Source organism: Phyllostomus hastatus, unplaced genomic scaffold (assembly GCF_019186645.2).
Source record: "Phyllostomus hastatus isolate PE091 unplaced genomic scaffold, TTU_PhHast_1.1 phas_contig_38, whole genome shotgun sequence".
Classification (NCBI taxonomy): domain Eukaryota; kingdom Metazoa; phylum Chordata; class Mammalia; order Chiroptera; family Phyllostomidae; genus Phyllostomus; species Phyllostomus hastatus.
Window position 1 is genome coordinate 20,320,993 of NW_025333869.1, and position 19,630 is coordinate 20,340,622.

The 19,630-nt window shown below is 42.7% G+C and overlaps 1 protein-coding gene across 33 annotated transcripts in view; it reads left to right on the plus strand.

The window, feature by feature from the left end:
* KCNMA1 (potassium calcium-activated channel subfamily M alpha 1) overlaps positions 1 to 19,630 on the plus strand; it is a 739,251-nt gene that overhangs the window by 632,487 nt on the left and 87,134 nt on the right. For 28 of the 33 annotated variants that reach the window (XM_045841892.1, XM_045841893.1, XM_045841894.1 and 25 more), the window contains one exon: positions 9,965 to 10,058. In XM_045841892.1, coding sequence (XP_045697848.1) covers positions 9,965 to 10,058 — 94 coding nt within the window. Of the gene's footprint in view, positions 1 to 5,471; positions 5,559 to 9,964; positions 10,059 to 19,630 lie in introns of all 33 variants that reach the window. The other 5 variants (XM_045841891.1, XM_045841908.1, XM_045841915.1 and 2 more) reach the window with 1 other exon arrangement.

Consider the following 19,630-nt stretch of genomic DNA (forward strand, 5'->3'; position numbering starts at 1 on the left):
TTTAGTGTAAAATCACAATCTGGGACTGGTCTTACCTCCCAAGGTTAAAAGCATACAGTATTTCCTAAAGTGTTCTGGCAGAACATTCTTCATCGGGCCATGTGGTGTACCTGGGTTGTACTAAAAACCCATGCATTTTGCTTTTATCTGAGTCTCAGAGAAAGTACTTGTGCAACCATCTGGAATACATAATGGAATTCTCAGGGGCTTTTAATACAACAGGCTCAGTGGAAAATATGGTGTTTATGGATGAGATGATAATAATAATGATATTAATAATAATAATGGTTCTTATCTGTATAACATCTTCTGGTTTAGAAAATAATTTCACATATATACAATTAGATTCTAGGCTGGTCTTCAAATAGAATCATTGGGGCAAGCATTAATTTTAAAAATGTATATAATAAAGTAAAAATGGAAATGAAAATATGATTGACATTTTCTGCCAGTCATGTTTACTGGAAGCTGTTTAAGGGGAGGAAAAGCAAAAAGAGAAGAAAGGTAGTATCTGAGTCAAAACATATAAGCAAATAAAAAGTTGTACCTCAAAGTGGCGATGTGAATCCAGACTGTGTGAACCAGGAGAGTCTGATGGAAGCGTGAAACAAGGTCCACGAGAGACCTGCACCTTCCTCTCTCTCCTGCTTCTCACCCTGGCAGGTGCCATAGCTCACACTCCTGTGATAGCACGATCTTGTCTCCACTCCTTTGGATGTCTGACAACTCGTAAATCTGTAAGGAAGCCTTTCTTGCAAGGGTCTTTCTTAACAATCTCATGCAAACACCATGAAGTGATCAAAAGAGTAACACTCCCGAACAAGGGAGCCTGGAGGCACGGGTGCAGACACAGAGTACGAGAACTTCTTTGTGAGGACAGGCAGGGCGGCGGAACCAGCACAGAGACCACCCTTGGGAGGCAGACAGGGCAGGGCCAGGCCTGGAGTGAGGCATTTACCTTGAAGACCAAACTTAAGGGGGCATCAGAAACTTCAGTAATGAAGGTAAATGATAACTTAATGCAGTATTGTTTAAAGAAATCAAAACGTAAAAAAATCCATGATGAATAAAATGTCTGAATTTTAAATAAAGAGGATAAATAGCTATTTTCACACTAGGATTGAAGTACTGGATTTCACAAGTCAGCAGGGTTTAGAACAGGCAGCACCACAGAAGACTGGCAGCTGCTCCCACTCACACGAACGCTCCCCGCGCACCGGGAGCAGTGCTCTGTAACTTACAGCCGTTCTGTCCTGATGCGTTGCAGAGGGACCCGACTTGTCCTTCAGTAAATCCAAATCTATTTGATAATAAACTGTATTAGGAAAAGGGTTCTCTTACAAGCTCCATAAATTCCATTACAGTCCATTTTGTCTTTGTTAAACGTATGAGTTGAAAATTACAATCCCTTTATTCACAATGATCGTTTTAGACCCACAGCTCAAAAAGATCAGCATTAACTTAAAAAAATATATTAGCATGCTTGTATCTATTAAGCACTATTGCTTTGTAGGCTCCAGCTGATGATTTTATTAAGTATACTGCAAGAGGGGAAAAATCAAGGATAATTATAAATTCATAAATACATAATTCATTGGCATAAAGTGATTTTAATGGAATGGGTGCAAATTATCTATTTCCTCATGAAAATAACAGAGATGTTCTGATTAAGCCCATAATGTAGTCTATGTGAAATTCTAGCCAAACCGATGGGACACGCTTTCTGAAACTACCTTTGATAAGAAATGCATTACAAACTCATCAGTTTGGCTTCCTGTTAACAAAGAGACAGCAGCCGTCTGGATCATTCCGGATTCACAGGGAAACTGCCACCCCACGTATCCTCCAACTAAAGCTGTGCAAGTTTGACAAGGGGCAGATGAATCCAGGAGTTATTGTGCAGGGGTTTAAATCTATGCGGCAGCTGACGGTTGAAATAATCATCTATATATCGCTCTGAGCTAGCTGGGGAAAGGTTGAAGCTGCATATTTTCAACATATCTAGTCTAATGGTTAATCTGTTGTCTTGTCCAGGCTCTTGCAGGATGGACCTGCAGCCGACACTGACAGCTTCAGGGAATTGCTCGTGGTAGATGTGATTTGCCTTGATTCTCAAAGTGGAGGGTGGATGGCTCTAACTTAGCTTGAGCTGGGAAAGGGGAAACTCACCTGCCTGGTTTCCTCAAATGCAAGGGGACCTGCAGAACTAATAGTAGGTTAGATGGTAGGGACATTGTGGGCACTAAACTGCCTCTCTCCCTCCCGACCTAGCCCAATTTCTTCCCTTAAAGTGGGCTCCATGTGTGCTTCTTTTCATTTGGTTGTCTCGGCAGATTGGAAAAACACTGTTCTTTTTGAAAACAGGACATTAAAAAAAATGCAAGAAGAGCAGGGACGAGCAAACTTTTTTTAGCAAAGGCCAGCAAATAAGCATCTTGGGCTCTGCCAACCATACAGTCTCTATTGCAACTACTTGACTCTCTGGTTGTGAAGAGAAAACAGATACAGACAACAATTAAACAAGGGCTGTGGGTGTGTCCCAGTAAGATTTTATTTCTAGCCACTACTTTGATTTACATATAATTTTAATGTGTTAGAAAGTGTTTTTCTTCTTAGATTTTGTTCCCCAACTATTTAAAAATGAACAAACCATTTTAGTACATGGCCATACAAAAACATGTTCCTGTCTACAGGTTACTAACCAACCCCTGAACTTGAGAAATCTAAGAAGGAAGAAGGCAGCTCGTGGTGCTAGGGACTTGGCAGGTTTCATCTCTGTCCTGAAGCCCTGACCTCGGCAAACAGGCCCTGCCTATGCCAGGGCCACATAAACGAGTCTGGTACACTCTTTGGCTGCAGAGCATTTACCAGCTTGTTGATGTTGGGAGTGGGGAGAGAAGGAAAGTTGAAAAGGGGCTGTTTTTCTTGGACTCCTGTACATTTCCCCCAGTTTAATTCAAAGTAACAGTTATCTTTCATCTACTGCCTTCCCAGTCTCCAAGTTCCATAGCAATAATTAAAGGAAATTCTTGCATTTCTCATTTTGGTTGTATATCTGCTCTTAGACTTTCATTGCTCATCTCTGTTTTGTCTCTGAGAAGCTAATAGGTAGTGATCTTTGCATGAGACTTTTCTTTGACCTTGAGGTGATGGAGACAGTCTGTTCCAAAAAAAAAAAAAAAAAAAAAAGGAAGAAGAAGAAGAAGGAAAAGAGCAAAAGGCAACTAGATCTCCAAAAGGAATTTTTTTACAAAATACTGAGTGGAACAGAGTATTGGGGAAGTTATTACAGCAGGTCAAGTTTTTAGTGAAGATGTATGAGCTAAGATTCTAGATACAGGGACGTTGATGAATGTTGGACTCTTACCAAGATACATACAATCAGGCTTCTGGTTTGAGATGGGATGGAAGGGGGTGGGTATGGTAGGTACTTTGAATCTACCCAGTTTGACTGTAGAAGATTCATTAGGCCCACAGTGTTCCTGTAGAAAATATTGCAATGTAGGTCATGTAGAATCTGTTCATATATTTATACACTGTTTTTCCTCCCATGTAGGAGCTGAATTCTCTCATTGCTCTGTGTTGATGAACTCAAACTTACACAATTCAGGTTTCCTAGGTAGTGAATAAAGCCAGAAATATACCCTGTGATTAACTTCTACATAACCTATTGTTCCTTAAAGTCTCCCTCTCCATTCTCCTATTAGCTCCACAAAAGCCAGAAATGAAAAAGCTCCAGCAAGTCTCCCTTCCCTGCCCCCTCAGCATGTGGCAGGGCGGGTGCTTCCTGGGTGGGCACCAGGGCAGGTGGGCTACTTGGAGATACTTTCCATCCTCATTTTATGTAATGGCAGGTTTTGTTTGTTTTTTTTTTTCCTTTAACTTATGCCTTCTAGGTTTTCCAAATAAATGTACTTTTTCTTTCTCAGCTAGAAATTGTGAAATTATCCTGCCTGATAATATGAATGATAAAGCAATTGCTCAATTTTAGAGAGTTATATATATGTTGGAGGTGTTATTACTGTTGACATTGCTTTTGAGAAGCAGTATCTTTTGTCTTATCATTATCTGTATATTGCTATTCACCATGGTCTTTCAAAAATAGCTTTATGGATTGATCTTATCAATAATACTGCGAACTATTTTCCAAACTTCTTGGTGATACATATTATCCCAAGGTTGTCAGAGCAGAAACTTGTTCCAAGGATATCACCCACTTAACTCCCATGTTCAGATATTGAGCTGCCCACTGATCCTCCAGGTATAAGATGTGCCTGTTTTACCTTCTAACAAGTGCTCAGCTGCCCAGCCTCACTGATGGGCATGTGGCATTCCCCACCGGGGGACCCATCCTGAAACAGCAGTCAAGTGCTCCTTTACAGAAATGATAGGGACAAACTCACCCTATGGGTTATTTATCTGGCACTTGTGTTTCTTGTTGTGGTTGATTTTCCTTCATTGCTAAAGGAAACACCCTCACCTTCTCACTAGTCTGGCGCGTGTGCCAGGCAGCCAGGGTTCTGGTAATCGATGACCGCGAGACAGGAAATGTCCCTCCGTGAAGCTGGTGTCATCCTGTGCTCCAGTTCTGGGGTGCTTTTACATGGCCACACTCTTAAGACCCTCAAGTTAAGTAGCCCAGACTTTCTGGTGAAAGTCTTAGGTGTCCATATTAGAGGAAGGTTGGGTCAGCTTGGGAGTTTTGTCCATTGTGAATTATATATTGAGAAATGACTGTATTAGTAGTACTGATATGATTTTTTATGAGGAGGAAGTTTGATAAACCCACAGAAATCAAGAAGCACACTGTTCAGTGTCTAGTCCAGTAGTTTTGCCCTCTCTTTACCCTGAGTTTTAATAAAGCAACGTTCACATCCTGATAGACTAACAACACACATCCACATTTCACTGATGTCACTCATGATACAAGGATATACATATTACATGTTCCCCTTTCTTAGGCGTGGCAGACCCATGGCACTTTACGCAAATTAGGCAGCCATATTGCAGCCAAGGGTCTGACCAAACCAGTGGCTTGAGATGGAAATGATAGGTTAACATAGCAGGTTGCTGATTTGGAATATAGCGATCAGGGAGTGGAATGCACTTTTGCAGATTTCAGGAGATAAGGGGTCTTTTGTTGCTGCTAAACTCAGTTTTCCATGTCTGTGTAGGTTGTAAGGGAGAAGGGAACTCTGTATATTTTTGGAAATTACTGCACAAACAAGATTGCCATCTGATATATTATCCCTTCTGACGTTGATGACAGTAACACAGCAAAAAGAATTTTAAGAAGTCACCCGGGTAAAAGAAAAGGAAAGAAAAACTCTCAATGTGGCTATGAGGAAGAAACTTTCATGTTAATTTAAAGTTATAATTCTATTCCATTTTAAAACTGGTTTGCAACTTTTCTAATGAAAAATTTCACAAAGGATTAATTTCCATTTTCTTTTCTTATTATTGTTTGGCAGTCAAGGTTGAAGCTAGATCACGCTATTCCAAAGACCCATTTGAGTTCAAGAATGCAACTCACAATTCTCGGCTTGTGACCAAGCCAGGTGAAGGAGTACTGGCACCCATCCCAGTTTTTAATAACTGCCCTGCACCCCTCAATGCTCTACCTTAACATGCTGAGTTCAGTTGAAGACAGATGCACTACTGTGGATTTCAGCATGCATTTAGCTTGTAATGGGCAGCAAAATACCATAGAGAAAAACCATAAAGAACAATAAATAATAATTAAAACTACCATACTCGCAAACTAGCAGCTTGCTCAAGACTTCAGTCGGAAGCCCTGTTAGCTAGATGCCTTTTACATTCAAGCCACTTTGCATGCCTCTTACCCTGAGTGATTCCAGTGTGAATATGACATTACTAATGACCTGCTAAGTGTGTGCAGATGTGGGTTTCTCCAGATGTGGTGATTAATAACGTAATGGAGATAGCCAGTCAACTCATGTTTATGGGTCGTTTGCCTTTTATTACGTTTCTGAGTTTATTTGCTTTGAACTATTTCTTAACTCCAGCCAACAAACTCACCTTTAAGTCTCAAAGGGCATCATCCTGCTAAACCCTGTTGAGGAAGCAGGGAAGAAGGAATGTGCCCCAGGCTGGAGCTGAGCAAGGAGTTTGTCCAGTGTCGGGGCACTGGATTATTTGGGGAAGTTGAAAGTTGAAGTCTTTGCCCATTTTACTCAAAGGGCCCACAGAGAGGCATTGGTGAACCTTGGTACACTGTTTGCAAGCTGGCTAGGCCAATAAAGAAAGTTTTTTTATTTAACTCAGTAAAATATATGATCGTCTTGAAGTAAACCCAGAGTTCTGGCCGGTGTTTCTGGAAGATGTTGCCTTGCCTTTGCTTGAAAACAGAATGACGATGAAAAGTCGAGTAAAATGTTGTTACAGATGTTCAACTCTGCATTAAGGCTGTTGGAATTACCACCACATCTTAAATCAATTCCCAGAGCATTGTCTGGAGGTTATGTCATCGAAATAACGAATCCTCTTTAGTCAAGTATAAGCAAACATGTTAAAACATCATTGTAACTTTAAATTAAACTCTAGCGCCAACCAAGGGATCTGAAGCCTCATTAGACTTGCCTGACATTTTTCTAGCGCTGAGTCTTCCCAAACTGTAAAACTGTCCGATTCAGTGCCTATTAGACAAGCGAGCACTGGGAAGTTATAACAGCACATTAAGTGTTATACTTAGGGATGTGCAAAAACAAGCCCTTGAATTTTATGAGTACTTGGAGACTGGATGGAGTTCAGCCCCTATAAAAATTCTACATTGGATTCCTGAACTTGTTTGTGTTTTAAAGAAGCTGGTAAGTCAGGTTCCTTTAACAGATCGTATCTTCCTGAGGTTTCCACAGCGTGATGCGAGTGAGAATGCTGGAGACAGAGGTGTACTGTAATTAGTCAAAAAGCAGGCTAAATATGAACCTGTGAATGTGCATCAGCATCAGGTGCTTGCCCCATTCCTTCAATACATTTGTCTTAGTTGACAGGATGTGAATTTAAGTCTTCCTTTTAATTCAATTTTTATTCCTCTCATGTAGTCACAGAAGCCATAAAGTGAAAATTATATTTTATAACTTAACCAAAAGTTTTTCTAGATTTGCTTTCTTTAAATATGCTGAAATTGATAGGATCTATATAGAGGGTAATAATTAAATATGGTTTATATCCTACTTATGGGAAAGAAGTTATCGCTGCTTCTCTTGTGGGACCTGAGCCATACATAACAGTCTCCATTCCACAGCATTCATATTTCTAAGCTGGAGACATTCTCCCCATCTCTTCGGGGAACAGATCTGCATTTCCAGGCTGAGAGTGCAGGAGGAAATCTTTGAACATGAGTTTCATTTAAGAGAACAAATCCCAGTTTAAATGCAGTATGACTGTGATGGATGATCTTTCTGACTTGCAATGAAAATAAATAGTTTCCTTGCATATAAGGAGGCATAACTTTAGCACCAGAACAAGGTGTCCCCCTGGACCTGACTAACAGGTATTAACTTGAAAGTCTTCCATCTGAACATCGCTGCAGGTAAACAGACGGCAACATGGTGCAAGGATATTGGGCTCTTAACCAAAGAGGGTTATTTATTGTGGACCCAGCGCAAATGGGAAAACAAAAGTTAAGCAAAAGAATCCAGTGGAAATATCAGTGAGTGTGACTTTTTTTCAGGTCTTAACTAATATAGACACAACCATGGCAACATCTGGCAACCTCAAATAAATATAGAGTTAGACATAGGAGACTAGGTAAAAGACCCTTTTGGATATTTCATTCTAACCATTAAAAAGTTTGTGTGATAGAGAAGAAAAGAACTTTCACCCCCACTAGACACACTCCCATGCACACATGACATTTAGTCTGGCACGTGACTCAGCCAATCTAGGTCACCCTGAACACATAAGAACTGCAAGTGCTCTACATTAGAGTGACCTTGTGTTATGGGTGGCATCAATGCAAGATTTTCTACCCCATCTGAAGATGACAAATGCGCCTAAGTATACTCACACACATGTTCTCCCTCACTCTGAACCTCACTGCCTTTCTACCCTGTTACTGCCTGGGATGCCTGGCCCCCTGTCCTGTGAAAGGAAGATGAATTCAGGTCAAGCTCAGAGTGCCTGTTTGCTTGCCGAGAGATGCATATCAACGCTAAGTGATTTTTTTCAATACCATTTATGTGGCTTGTATTTATTTCCTTTAATCTTTTAAGTGCTGTTTAGTTTCAGTGTGATTTGCTGTGGATACTCATTTCTGATAAGATGCACTATCCTCCCAGGCACATAGTTCCTTCCTGGAGCCCTAAGTGACTGGTACGGTCATAGCCTGAGCATGGGCCTCTGGGGGAGATGGGGCGCAGGTGGTAGGGTTAGTGGGCTGTGGGCATTTACAGGTGTTTTCTTGCCTTCATTCTTTCTGGAATAGCTCTCACCTAGAACCACAGTCTTGTTCCCTTTCCCTGTGTCAGCGAGAATTTAAGCAACCTCACACTGACAGTAGAATGGTGGGAGTGGGGGGTTGCTAAGTGTGATACTTTGAAGCAGGTGCAGAGAGTACTTGGGTTACTATAATCCCTTTAGAACCATGTATCATAACATACTAAATTTATTCAGGGTTTTCAGGGAAGCAGCATGTAATGTGTGTGCTCATATGAGTCTTTTGGATAATATCAAGTAGATGAGATGACATTTTCTCCCCAACCTGACTTGTACACCATTAACATAAATGTCAAGCATCTTTTGATGTCGTCACTGCTAATGTTTTTCTTCTTAACCTTAAAGGTAATTTCTGTGCATTCTGGATTTCAGGGGTGCTTCCTCCTAGTCTGTGTTGCAATCAACTATAAGAATCTGAGGATCCTATTTTTTCCTTTTTGACATTACAGCTTTAGCCTGAATTGTGGGGATGGGGAGAGAAGGACTAGAATTTTGCCACCAATGCCCTTGGGTGACAGGCTGGGTATGCATCTACTAATTATCAGGCAACTCTCTTAAAAAGAAGCATGATACAGGCTAATACATCTACAAAGCTTATTAGTGGGTGTCTTTGGGCAAAGGCAGAAGAGTATGCTGTGTTATGTGTGAGCAAAGCTTCACATTGCTTAGCGACCTGTTTAGTTTAGACATTGGAAAACAGCCTTTGGTTTCCAATCCCCTGTGCTGCCTTCTCCCCCTCCCCTCACCACATCATCAGGGATATCATTCAGTGGCAACCTCCTCCTTCATTCGGGTGCTCTTCTCCTGCCGGGTTCTCCAACCTCATAGCCCGGTCCTCTTATCCTACTAGGTTAAGAAAAGACCCCATGTGCACAGCCCTCCTTTTCTGAAGGTGTAGGGGACAAGAGCTGAGTTGGGCTGGGGATTCTTGGGCCAGCATGCTCCAATGTTCCCAGTCCTGAGTGATTGAAACATTGGCTGTCAAGGCCTCAAATCCTTGCCTCTCTCCAAGGCTCTTCATCAGGTGTGCAGGGATTAGGAATCAGTTAAGTAGATTCATTTGCAGAAGCATCAGGCTGTCAGCTATTGTGCTGCTGTTCAAATACAACTTTATTTCTGATTTTGATTATGAGAAAACCCTTTTGATTGCCCACCCAAGCAAAGTAACCAAAATTATCTCTAAGAATAATGATTGCGTGTTCCCCTATAAATATTTTCTGTATTCAGATAAATCACTTCTTTTCTCTATGGCAGGGTGTTTACAAACTGTTGTAGTCTGTTTGAAGTGCATGATCAAATGCTGGAGTGTAAAAGAGGTGATGCTTTCACCTTTCCTAAGCCGGCTTCTTGGACTAACACATTTGGTCTTTGTCATTGGGTCCTAAAAGACAGTTATGAGTTCCTAGTGAGTGACTGAGCCATGAATGTGTGTCCTTCGATATCTTGCCTGTAATTTTCAGTCTGCCTTCAAACTGTCCGTAATCTTATGAGCTGCCTATATTTCCAGTTGAAGATGAGCAGCCCTCAACGCTGTCACCAAAAAAAAAGCAACGGAATGGAGGCATGCGGAACTCCCCCAGCTCCTCACCCAAGCTGATGAGGTAAGGAGGGGGCCTCGGCCAAGGGGGTTCCCCTCTAGCTCCTTCTCTTCCCTTTCTCACCCTCCCCACCCTGCCCAGGGCCAGGGCCTCCCCTCTCTAGCAAGCGGGAGGAGGGGGGTGGGGATGGGATCATTAGATGGCTTCTTAAAGGCTGGAGTATTTATTCTGTCAGCTTGTCAGCAGTTAATGATAGAGCTGAAAAAATTCTGTCATGAAAAACAGTTTGAAAAGCTGTTTGAAAAATACATAGGCTTTAAAGTCTTAGCTGTCACCGTGTCCTGTCTGTGTGTAGTTCCTAAACAGCAGTGGCACTAATGATGGTGGCAACCAATCAGAGGAACTCATGTGGTTAGTTCGCCTCTGGCTATTCTCTTTCTGCAGGAGTCCCTCCGAGGACTGTTGTCTGTACTTAAGGCCATATGTGAGATGTATCATCACAATCAAAAATGAACCTGAAGATTACCTTCCTTTTATCCTGTCCATTGAAATCAAATTTCTGTTAATTGATTTCGACTGATAGAAAAAAAATCTAATAATCTGTGGATTTGCCAAAGCAAAGTTCAAAATAAATACAGATCTGCTCAGGCTAAAAGCAATATTAATTATGGAATAGAGTGTGGTCTCTCTCTCTCTCTCCTCCCCCCTCTTCCTCTCCCCCTCTCTCCTTCTTTCCCTCCTTCTCTTCCTTCCCTTCCCTTCCCTCTTTCTATCTTGACTATGGCTTCCTCTAAGAAATAGAAAGTGAAACCAAATTTCAACACAGTTCTGCAAGTTCCTCTTTCATCTTCCCATTTTTGTCTTTGATTCATCTGCCAATTCCAGCGCTTCTTCCTTCCAACACCCTAACTCTCTGTCACCTCAGTGAAGCAGGGGTGATCTCAGACGGGCACTGCTCTCCCTGAAATGGTCACGGCTGTGGAAATACCTGCCATCTTGATGTTACTTTTCCCTTTGCATCTGCATTGACCAATCTACCTTTCATTATTGAAATATAATGATGGCGATTTTTCCCTCCTTCTCCCCTCATCCCCCACATTCACATCTTCTTGGCCCTCCTCGAGCTCCTTTTTGGGATGGGGATGGGCAGTCCTTCTCCATGCAGCCGAGGACACAAGTTCCCGTGGAAGACTCACCCAGCCCCATATCTGTTTCCATTATAACCGTTTCTTCCTGTTAAATGTTTCCTTAACAGTTCTCTGCCTCCCCCTTTGCTCAGTCTTGCTCGGGTCTCGCTGATTTACATGCTTGTTTACAGTTTACAAGGAGGAATAAAATGCGCCAACTGCCAAGCCTCTCATTCTCATGAAGCCAGTTGTCATGCTAGCATGCATTTCCTATTTACTCACCTTTAGGTAATCGCCTTATCTAATGCTAATAGTTTTATCCATTTAAAGTAGAGAAAAGCACTTTCTTCTGCCTAAATTTAGAGGAGCAAATAAATAAATAAAGAGAAGTCTGAAAAATCTGAAACCTTTGGAGCCAAATTCCCTGTCCCTGTTTGCTATGTAAAGTATGGCTCATTTCTTTGATCTTGAGTAATAATAATTCTGAGGAGTTACACTGTTTTCATATGCTTCAAAGCTGTGTCAAAGTTTTGCTGCTTAAGGGTACTTCTTTATTCTGTTGGCTCTTGGGTACCAAGATGACAGGTCTTCTGTACGTGGTGGAAGCTTTTTTAAGTCATAGCCTTCAGCAAAACATCAAATTACCAAATCCAGGGTAACATACTTCTACACAAATGCCTTTCCTGTAGATATATTATACCATATATATTAAATACTTTAGTGTTACACGCTACATTTTATGTGCAATAGAAAGTGATGGTTTGAGGTAGCCTTGAGGGGACTTTTTTTCCACAAGCAGAAAAAGCTAGTGTATACTGTATCAAGTATGGTTTTTACAGGACTTTCTGCCTGAAGGCCTTTGTAAATAAGTAATGATCAACAGATTGGCTGTGGGTTTTTGAAAAGCATGCCTATGTCAGTTTGCATGATGGGGGAGAATTTTCAAAGTGGGTCTAGCTTTCATTGCCTGTTGGAGAGGGGCTGAGGGAGGCAGACAACCTGGGCTGGAGCTGTCTGTTCCGTGGTACATCAGAATTGCTAAACGTGGGTCAGGCGGTGAGCTGAGACTTGCCAAGCTATAGAACTTGCATTTCTGGTGTTGCTGCCTTTGAGCTGCTGCTGTGGCCACAGCTTCTGTCACCAGGATACTTTACCCCACCCACCACAAGGGTCTCTCAGCTGGAACAGGCTGTTTTGTGACAGGTCAGAAAGTCTCAGGCACTTCTCCATTACTTTCTGCGTCCCAGGTGTTCTCTATGCTCTGATGTGGCAGCAAAGACAGGGTGTTAAGCCAAATCTGCTTTCCTTCCTTTCCAGTGTGTGAATGGAGAACCATGCGTTTGTTGGGTTTGACTCTGGCACTGGTCCTGAGGTTCCCAGAACCATTTTTTGCAAGATCCCTCCTGTTGATTGAAAGAAAACAGAGGGCCTCATGCAGTATCTTGTGGCTTCTCCAGGTCCATCTACCTCTTCAAACACTCCCTTTCTACTCTATAGAAGATACGACTCCCAGGTCCTATTTCTTATGACCTGAAACATCCATAAAGAAAGCTAATGACATATTTGAAGTGGTTTTTCGACATGAGTTTGTGGCTTGCTGTTTGAACAGAATCAATCATTCTGAATGTGGGCAGGTTTAGTGGCCTATGGGGCAGTGATAGGAATAGCTCCAAGAGAAACTGGAGAGCCCAGAATGGGCGAGGATGGGCTTTAATTTACCACTGTGGCTTCTGCAAATAAAACAGGCTCCTACAAGAGGGTTCCTTGCAAACTATCTGCCAGTATACTGTGCTGCTGGGACTCAGTGCTAATGGGTCTCTGTCTCCCTTTTGTTCTGGCATCAGGCTTACCCTGATTTTTAAGTGTCACTTAACTCTCTGTACAATCATTAGGTGAACAGCCTCGTTTTGTGTGTCTGGATGCCGACAGTATGTTTTTTAGTCACTCTGACAGAAAACAGCTCTTGCAGTCAGACTGAGCTAAATGGTGAATGCCTGTGCTCCAAGCTAGGGTTTCCTGTGTCCTAATAGATGACCTTGAACTTCACAGCCCCTGGGGAGGAGTGGGTCATGGGGTTCCCAGTGTGCCCTGTTATTTGCCTCCTTGTTGGTCTCTTAACATAGAATGATTTAAGGAGCCTCTCCCAGCTTCCTCCATACGCACCAAGCACCCAATGCTCTGTTCTCCTTAGTTGGTGGTTTGTGCCTTATAAGGATATCTGTGTCTTCCCTCAGTTGTAAGGCCCCTAAGGGCAAGAACTTTGTCTCTAAATAACTAAGTCACGGGTTCTTAATTTGGGAGGTAGTTTTTACAGACCCTATTGAATATCCAATGAAAACTCTCTAGAAGTCCCTGTAGGGGGAAAAAAAGTATAGTTGACACCATTTTTACTAGATTCATGGATTCCTTACATTATGCCCAGATTACAATCATACTCAGTTCTTTCTGTGGCCACTTTCCATTTGTTTTATTCTCGAATGCATCTTGGCTGCTGAGACTGTCCCTCAGGTGGATAGACGGTGTGAAGGCAATGCCTGGGCTCTCACACTGTATCCTCCAGTGGAACCCACCAAGTCTGTGCATTTCAGGGGTCTGCTTCTCTTCCTTTCTCAGATGGATTTTCATCCAGCGTATGTTTCGTGAAAGCCTCTGGCATGGAGGTGTTATAGAAGATCTCTGAAGCGTATAAAGTAATATAGATTAGAGGAGGTGTCTGTCTTCACAACACTTACAGTTTAATTAATGTAGGAGTCAGCAAAATAGAGTGGGAACAGTTAGGATATCTATTAGCATGGGCTGTGAGAGTAGAGTGGGCTGACATCACCTCTGGTTTGGAAGGCTGAACCTATGTGAGAAGAAGGTTTCAATGAACCTAGCCTTGTGTGATGAGGAGAATTCTCTGTTGCTAATATTACTCACACTATTCATTGCTTACTGAGTGTCAGGCATCATTCCAAGAGTGTTGTGCCTAGGAACTTTGAATCCTAACTACAACTGCATGAGTAGGAATCAATCTTTCCCCACTTTACAGATGAAGAAGTTGAGTCACAGCTGTAAAATCTAGTAAATCCAGTAAGTCTTACCTAATTATGAAGATTTGAATCCAGGTGGTTTAGCTCCCAAGCCCATATTATTAACTCCTTCACCATTCGACCCAATGCAGGAAATAGAGAAAGTGTCCAGGACATAGGAAGTGACTTGGTGTGGCTGAAGCACAGGGTCCTATCACAGTCGTCTGGCACCCACCTGTGGCACCCTTTCCTGTCATAGGCAGCGGGGGACCCTCGTAGGTTTTTTAGGAGGCAGTGGCCTAACTGGTGTTTGGGAGGGCCACTGGTGGCACAATAAGGAAGGATTTAGAGCCTTTCATTGGGGTCTCCTGAGACACATGTTACATAAGTACAGAGGTGGAAAGAGAAGGATCAGCCCACCCCAGCCTCTGCCAAGGCCCTTTGAGTGACAGCCACCCAGGATCTGCTGTGCATAGTGGACTGGAAGGGGGCTATGCAGTCTTCTGAAGAAGGACACACAGCATTCTTGACATTAGTCCATGTTACACCCATTGCTCCAGGAGCTCAGGGAACTTGGAGTAAGGTTGAGAAGCACAGGCCATGAAGATTTACAACAGGATATGGCAGGTAGACAATTTACCAAAGACACAACCCCCATCTGGGCTAGCATGGATAATTGACGATACCAAAAACAGAAAAAATAAACACTGTGAGCGGAGCTTCATGTCATGAGACAGAAAATATTCGACATTTGTTGTCTAAATGGGAAAAGAAACATGATTTGAGGAGAACAGATTATCCTGTTGGGCATTTACTGATCATTAAGTGAAATAAAAGCATCTGCTTGTTAAGTCCCCTTCTCTCTCCTTTGACTCTTCCACGGGGTCTTTTTGTTAGGACTGTCAGCTTAAAAGGTCCTAGCAATAGAAGATGGCAACCTGGCCTGAGCCCAGGCAGAGTTGGGGGCAGAAGGCTGCTCTCACAATTCCTTCCACTGGACAGAATAAAGAAGGAAAGCACAGACAGCTTAGCTAAGTACATTTACCTCCTAATGCACAGACAAATAGGGAATGACAGGCCCTGTGGGACTGGAGAAGAAAGAAATAGTGGGTCTCATCATACCAAGACTTGGGTGGACTTAACACTTGTTTTGGGCCATAGCATGCTCAGCAGAGGGTCATTATCCTGTCCTCTTGCTTCCAGAGCATCTTGTATACTCTCCTCTGGGACTGAAGAACATGTCATTTCTCCCAGATGTCTCCCAAACATAAAAGCAGACATTTCCTTCTTCCTCTGAGAATGGTGGCTGCCTAACAACAAATGACATATTAGGTGGCAGTAGTTCTTGACTGTATACCTGTTAGGCAGCAAAAGAAAATGTAAGTAAGTAGTTACAGAGAAGTGGAAAAGGACCCTAGTTTTGGCAGAGTGGCAAAAGCCTGGCCTGAAGTTTTTTTCAGGTGACTCCATAGATGGCCATCGGGTGGGAGATGAGGTCAGTGACAATGGGCAGCCATATCTCAGGAGAGATGACTGAAGGATGAGCTAAGAGAAGAGCCAGAATCCCAAAGTCAGGACCCTTACAACGCAGCAGCAAATACTATACACCCAGAAATAAAATGCAGCCAGAATGAGGCACATCATTTAATGGTGCTGAAAACCCAATGTGAGTCCTCGTGAGGTGACCACCTGAGACCCTCTCCAGTCTCCTGTGGCCAGCACAGCCAGAACCCTACTTGCATGGCCTGAGACTCATAAATGTCGCACTCAAGGACTCAGTTACCAACTGCCATGCTGTCTTCTATGGAGTGGGAGAGGAGAAGTGGAGATAGGGGAGTAGAAAAGAAGAAGTATTGCACTTTACCAGAACTAATACTTCATTTGCTTTTTTACACTTATTTGCTGATTGGCTCATAGATAGAGAGGTCAGCAAGAGTCATTAGTGTGGTATTCTGGTTAGGAGTCCCCATCAGGTGTTGACACAACCTTTCAAGTTCCGAAGAGTCACAGGGAAGGCAACAGGGGTGTGCTTTGGTCTCTAGTCCTATCATTTGCCTTTTGAATAGGAGGATCAGGAATAGGGTGAGGCATATGTAGCACCTCCTGAAATTTTGCACCCAGGCCCTCACTTGCTTCACCCTAGCGCTGGTCTTACTGAGTAAAACCATAGACTTCTAGTCTGTATTTTGCCAACAGTTGCTGACTTTGGTAGGATTGATTCACCACATAGTTTCTCCATATGGGCAAAACTTGATTGCACTGGTTCTTAAACTTTGCCATATATTGGAATCATCTGGAGCACCTTGTTAAACTAGAGCTTAATTCAGTAGGTCAGGGCAGGACTGGAGAATCTGCATTTCTCTCCAGCTCCCCAGTGCTGCTGCTGCAGCTGAGGTGGGGAAGCACTTTGAGAACCACTGCTTAGACATGTTAGGACAGTGAGCAGCGTGATGAGATGGGGGCCTCCTCTCAGAAGTGTTCATACTTGGCGTTGGAGTACTCAGTAGTTGCTTAATTAAGAACATCTGCCTTGACTACCCTTGGACATCAGACATGAGCCCTCCCTGCTGATCAGCTGTAGTTGCTGGCTCCAGGCACACTCCAGGCAGGCTGACTTGTTACAGACGTATTTCAGAGTATCCCTTCAGTTCACAATGCCCTACTTCAAATAAAGACTCTGTAAAGTAGAAAATAGTGCAAGAGCCTTAGTTATTCTCAAAAAGAACTGTCACAAGATATCGATGGTGAGTGAGCTCTCCCTGGACACATTTTCTGATCTCCATAAAAGGTTGGATGAGTTTCCACTGACTCATTGAATAGTGTTCAGAGACTAGAAATCATTGATCAGCTCCTCATGTTAGTTGTTTATTTATTGAACACCTACCATGTCCTCTGCTGGACCCTGGAAATATACTGAAGAGTGCAATAGGAGTTTCCTGCCCTAAAGAAGCTCACCAGCTAATAGGTAAGACAGAGATGCACATATTACCTCTGAAAGAGGATTTCTCACTTTTGTAGGAGCTCCTGGAAGGAAGGGAAACAACTAGGAGGGAAGCTTCAGGCAGAACATTTGAAGCAAACTTTGAGGCCTCAGAAATGTCCTGATAGCTGCTGGAGTGCCTGACATGATACCTACTCAATAAAATTAGTATTTGCCACTGGATGAAAAGCCTACAGAGAGATGAGAAATTTGCCCACAGTTTCCCAGATCTGCCAGTAATGACAGAGGCATCTAATGTGATGAGAAATGAGGTCTTAAAAATCAAGTGAGGGAAAGGATATAATTTTAAAACAATTTTGTTAATTTTTTTCTTTCATAACTTTTTTTTTGTTTGGGTTACTTGTACTTGATGTAAAATTTTCTGAACTCGAGTGTTGAACCTACTGCCACAGGAAAAACCGGGTTTTGTTTTCTTTTCCTGCAAGGGGAACTGTGCTCTTTAAAATATAATAACAGCTTCCTCACAGCAGGTTTGCTAAAAAAGGGATTTGTGGTTTTGCTTTAGGCTGTTGTCTTCAAGGCAAGCTTTTTGTGTTTCTGCTGTAGCAGGGCATTTAGTTCACTTCCTGAGATTAATTGATGGCAAGTGGCATTCCTTGCGCTGCAAACCCTCAGAACAATAATCTCTTATTCTTTATTTGAAGTCACACATACTTAATTTCTAGCAGTGGACTTTGGAGGTATCAGCTAAGATTCAAGAAGTATAGATATGAAAAATTTAACTCACTGGGGCTCCTTGTTTGTTATAAAAATGTGGGTATTCCTAAAGGGAGCCTTCAGATATTCCAACATGCAGAAGCTCACCAAGCCCCAACTGATGACTGAGGCTCTCCTGAGCACGTTGTCCTGACAGGGGCTTATGGGGTCATTCTCCATTGGTTATTCACACAAGTGGTGCCTATCATAAATTCTCATGATGCTGGTCTTTGCAGCTTAGGGCACAGTGGCTTGGGGCACTGCAAAGGAGAGTGAACAAGATCCAGCTGCCTCCTGCAAGTGGGAGGGGGCAGGCTGGGGGTCAGGCAGCACTGGCTTTCAGTCAGGAAGACCTCTCTGTCCAAAGCCTTGCCTCTCTGCTCACTGGCTATGCCACCTTCACCATGACACTTCTCCACTGTGTCCCATGCATCCAAACATGCGTGACAGGACTTGACTTGTAGAATCCTCAAGTTGAATCTAGTAAGTCTTGACAATGATTAGCAATCCCATTTTACAGATGAAGAAACTGAGACAAAACACATTGTAGCAATAGTAGATGAGCCAAGACCTAAAGACAGACATTTTGGCTCTGGAGCCACTGTGCTATATTGTCACTACAGAAATAGGTGTTTTCCTGTCCTCCACAGTCTCCACCCCCAAAGCACTCTCTTTGGAGACAGACTTTTGGTTCCACTGAACAAATTAACTGGCAAGAGTCCAGGCATCCTCTTTTGGTTGGGTTGGGCTGTCAGAGGTACTGATCCTCAAATGCAGGTGTAAGTTAAAGACCACAGAGAAGTTTCCACTCAGGTAGGGTAGATCTAATTATGTATGTATGTTGGGGATAGTGGGTTATGCTGGGGAGGAGAGGGACATTGGCTCAAGCTCTTAGACTAAGATATTGTGTATTTCCAGTATATTTCCATTTGTAAACTGATGGTAGGATGCTCCGCTCCCTTAACTGAACAGAGGAGACTAAGGTGCAGGAAGTGTTACCAGGGTTGTCAGTGGACTCATAACTGATACAATACCTGTTTTTCTTTAAGCTGGATTATTGTATTGGTTTTGTGGGGCTGCCCTAATAAAGTATCACAGACTGGGTACCACAACAGAAACTTATTTTCTGACAGTTCTGGAATCTGGAAGTCCTAGATCATGTTGGCAGTATTGGTTCCTTCAGGCCATGGCAAAAGGACCTGTACCAGGCCTCTGTCCTCAGCTTGTAGGTGGCTGTCTTATTCCTGTGTCTTCACATTAGTTTCCTCTTATAGGTGTCTGCATCCAAATTTCTTCTCCTTATAAGCACACCAGTTATGTTGAATTAGGGCTCACTCTGATAACCTCATTTTCATGTAATTACCTTCTTAAAGAACCCATCTCAAAATACAGTCACATTTTGCTGTACTAGGGATTAGGACTCTAACATACAGATTTTGTGGGGGACACAATTTAGCCCTTAACAACTATACAGCAGCAGATATACCTCTCCTCATAGAATTTCTCTTACCCTAACATAAGGCATATTCATTGGCTAAGTAGTAAGTAACAAATGAGTCATGAATTAATTCTGGTGCATTTTAGGGAAGTTGGGATTACCTTGTGAGTTGAGAAAATACATACATAATTAAGATGTGACAAGCAATATCTATTACTGGTCTTGGGTTCCAACTAAGGGTCTTTGAGGAATTGTCTGAGAGCCTGTGGAAGTCATTCAGGTAGGCTTCTGTTGGTCCTCTTTCCCATGTGCAACAAACTACCCAATTCTTCTCCTGGTCCTGACCACAGCGATGTTGGTTG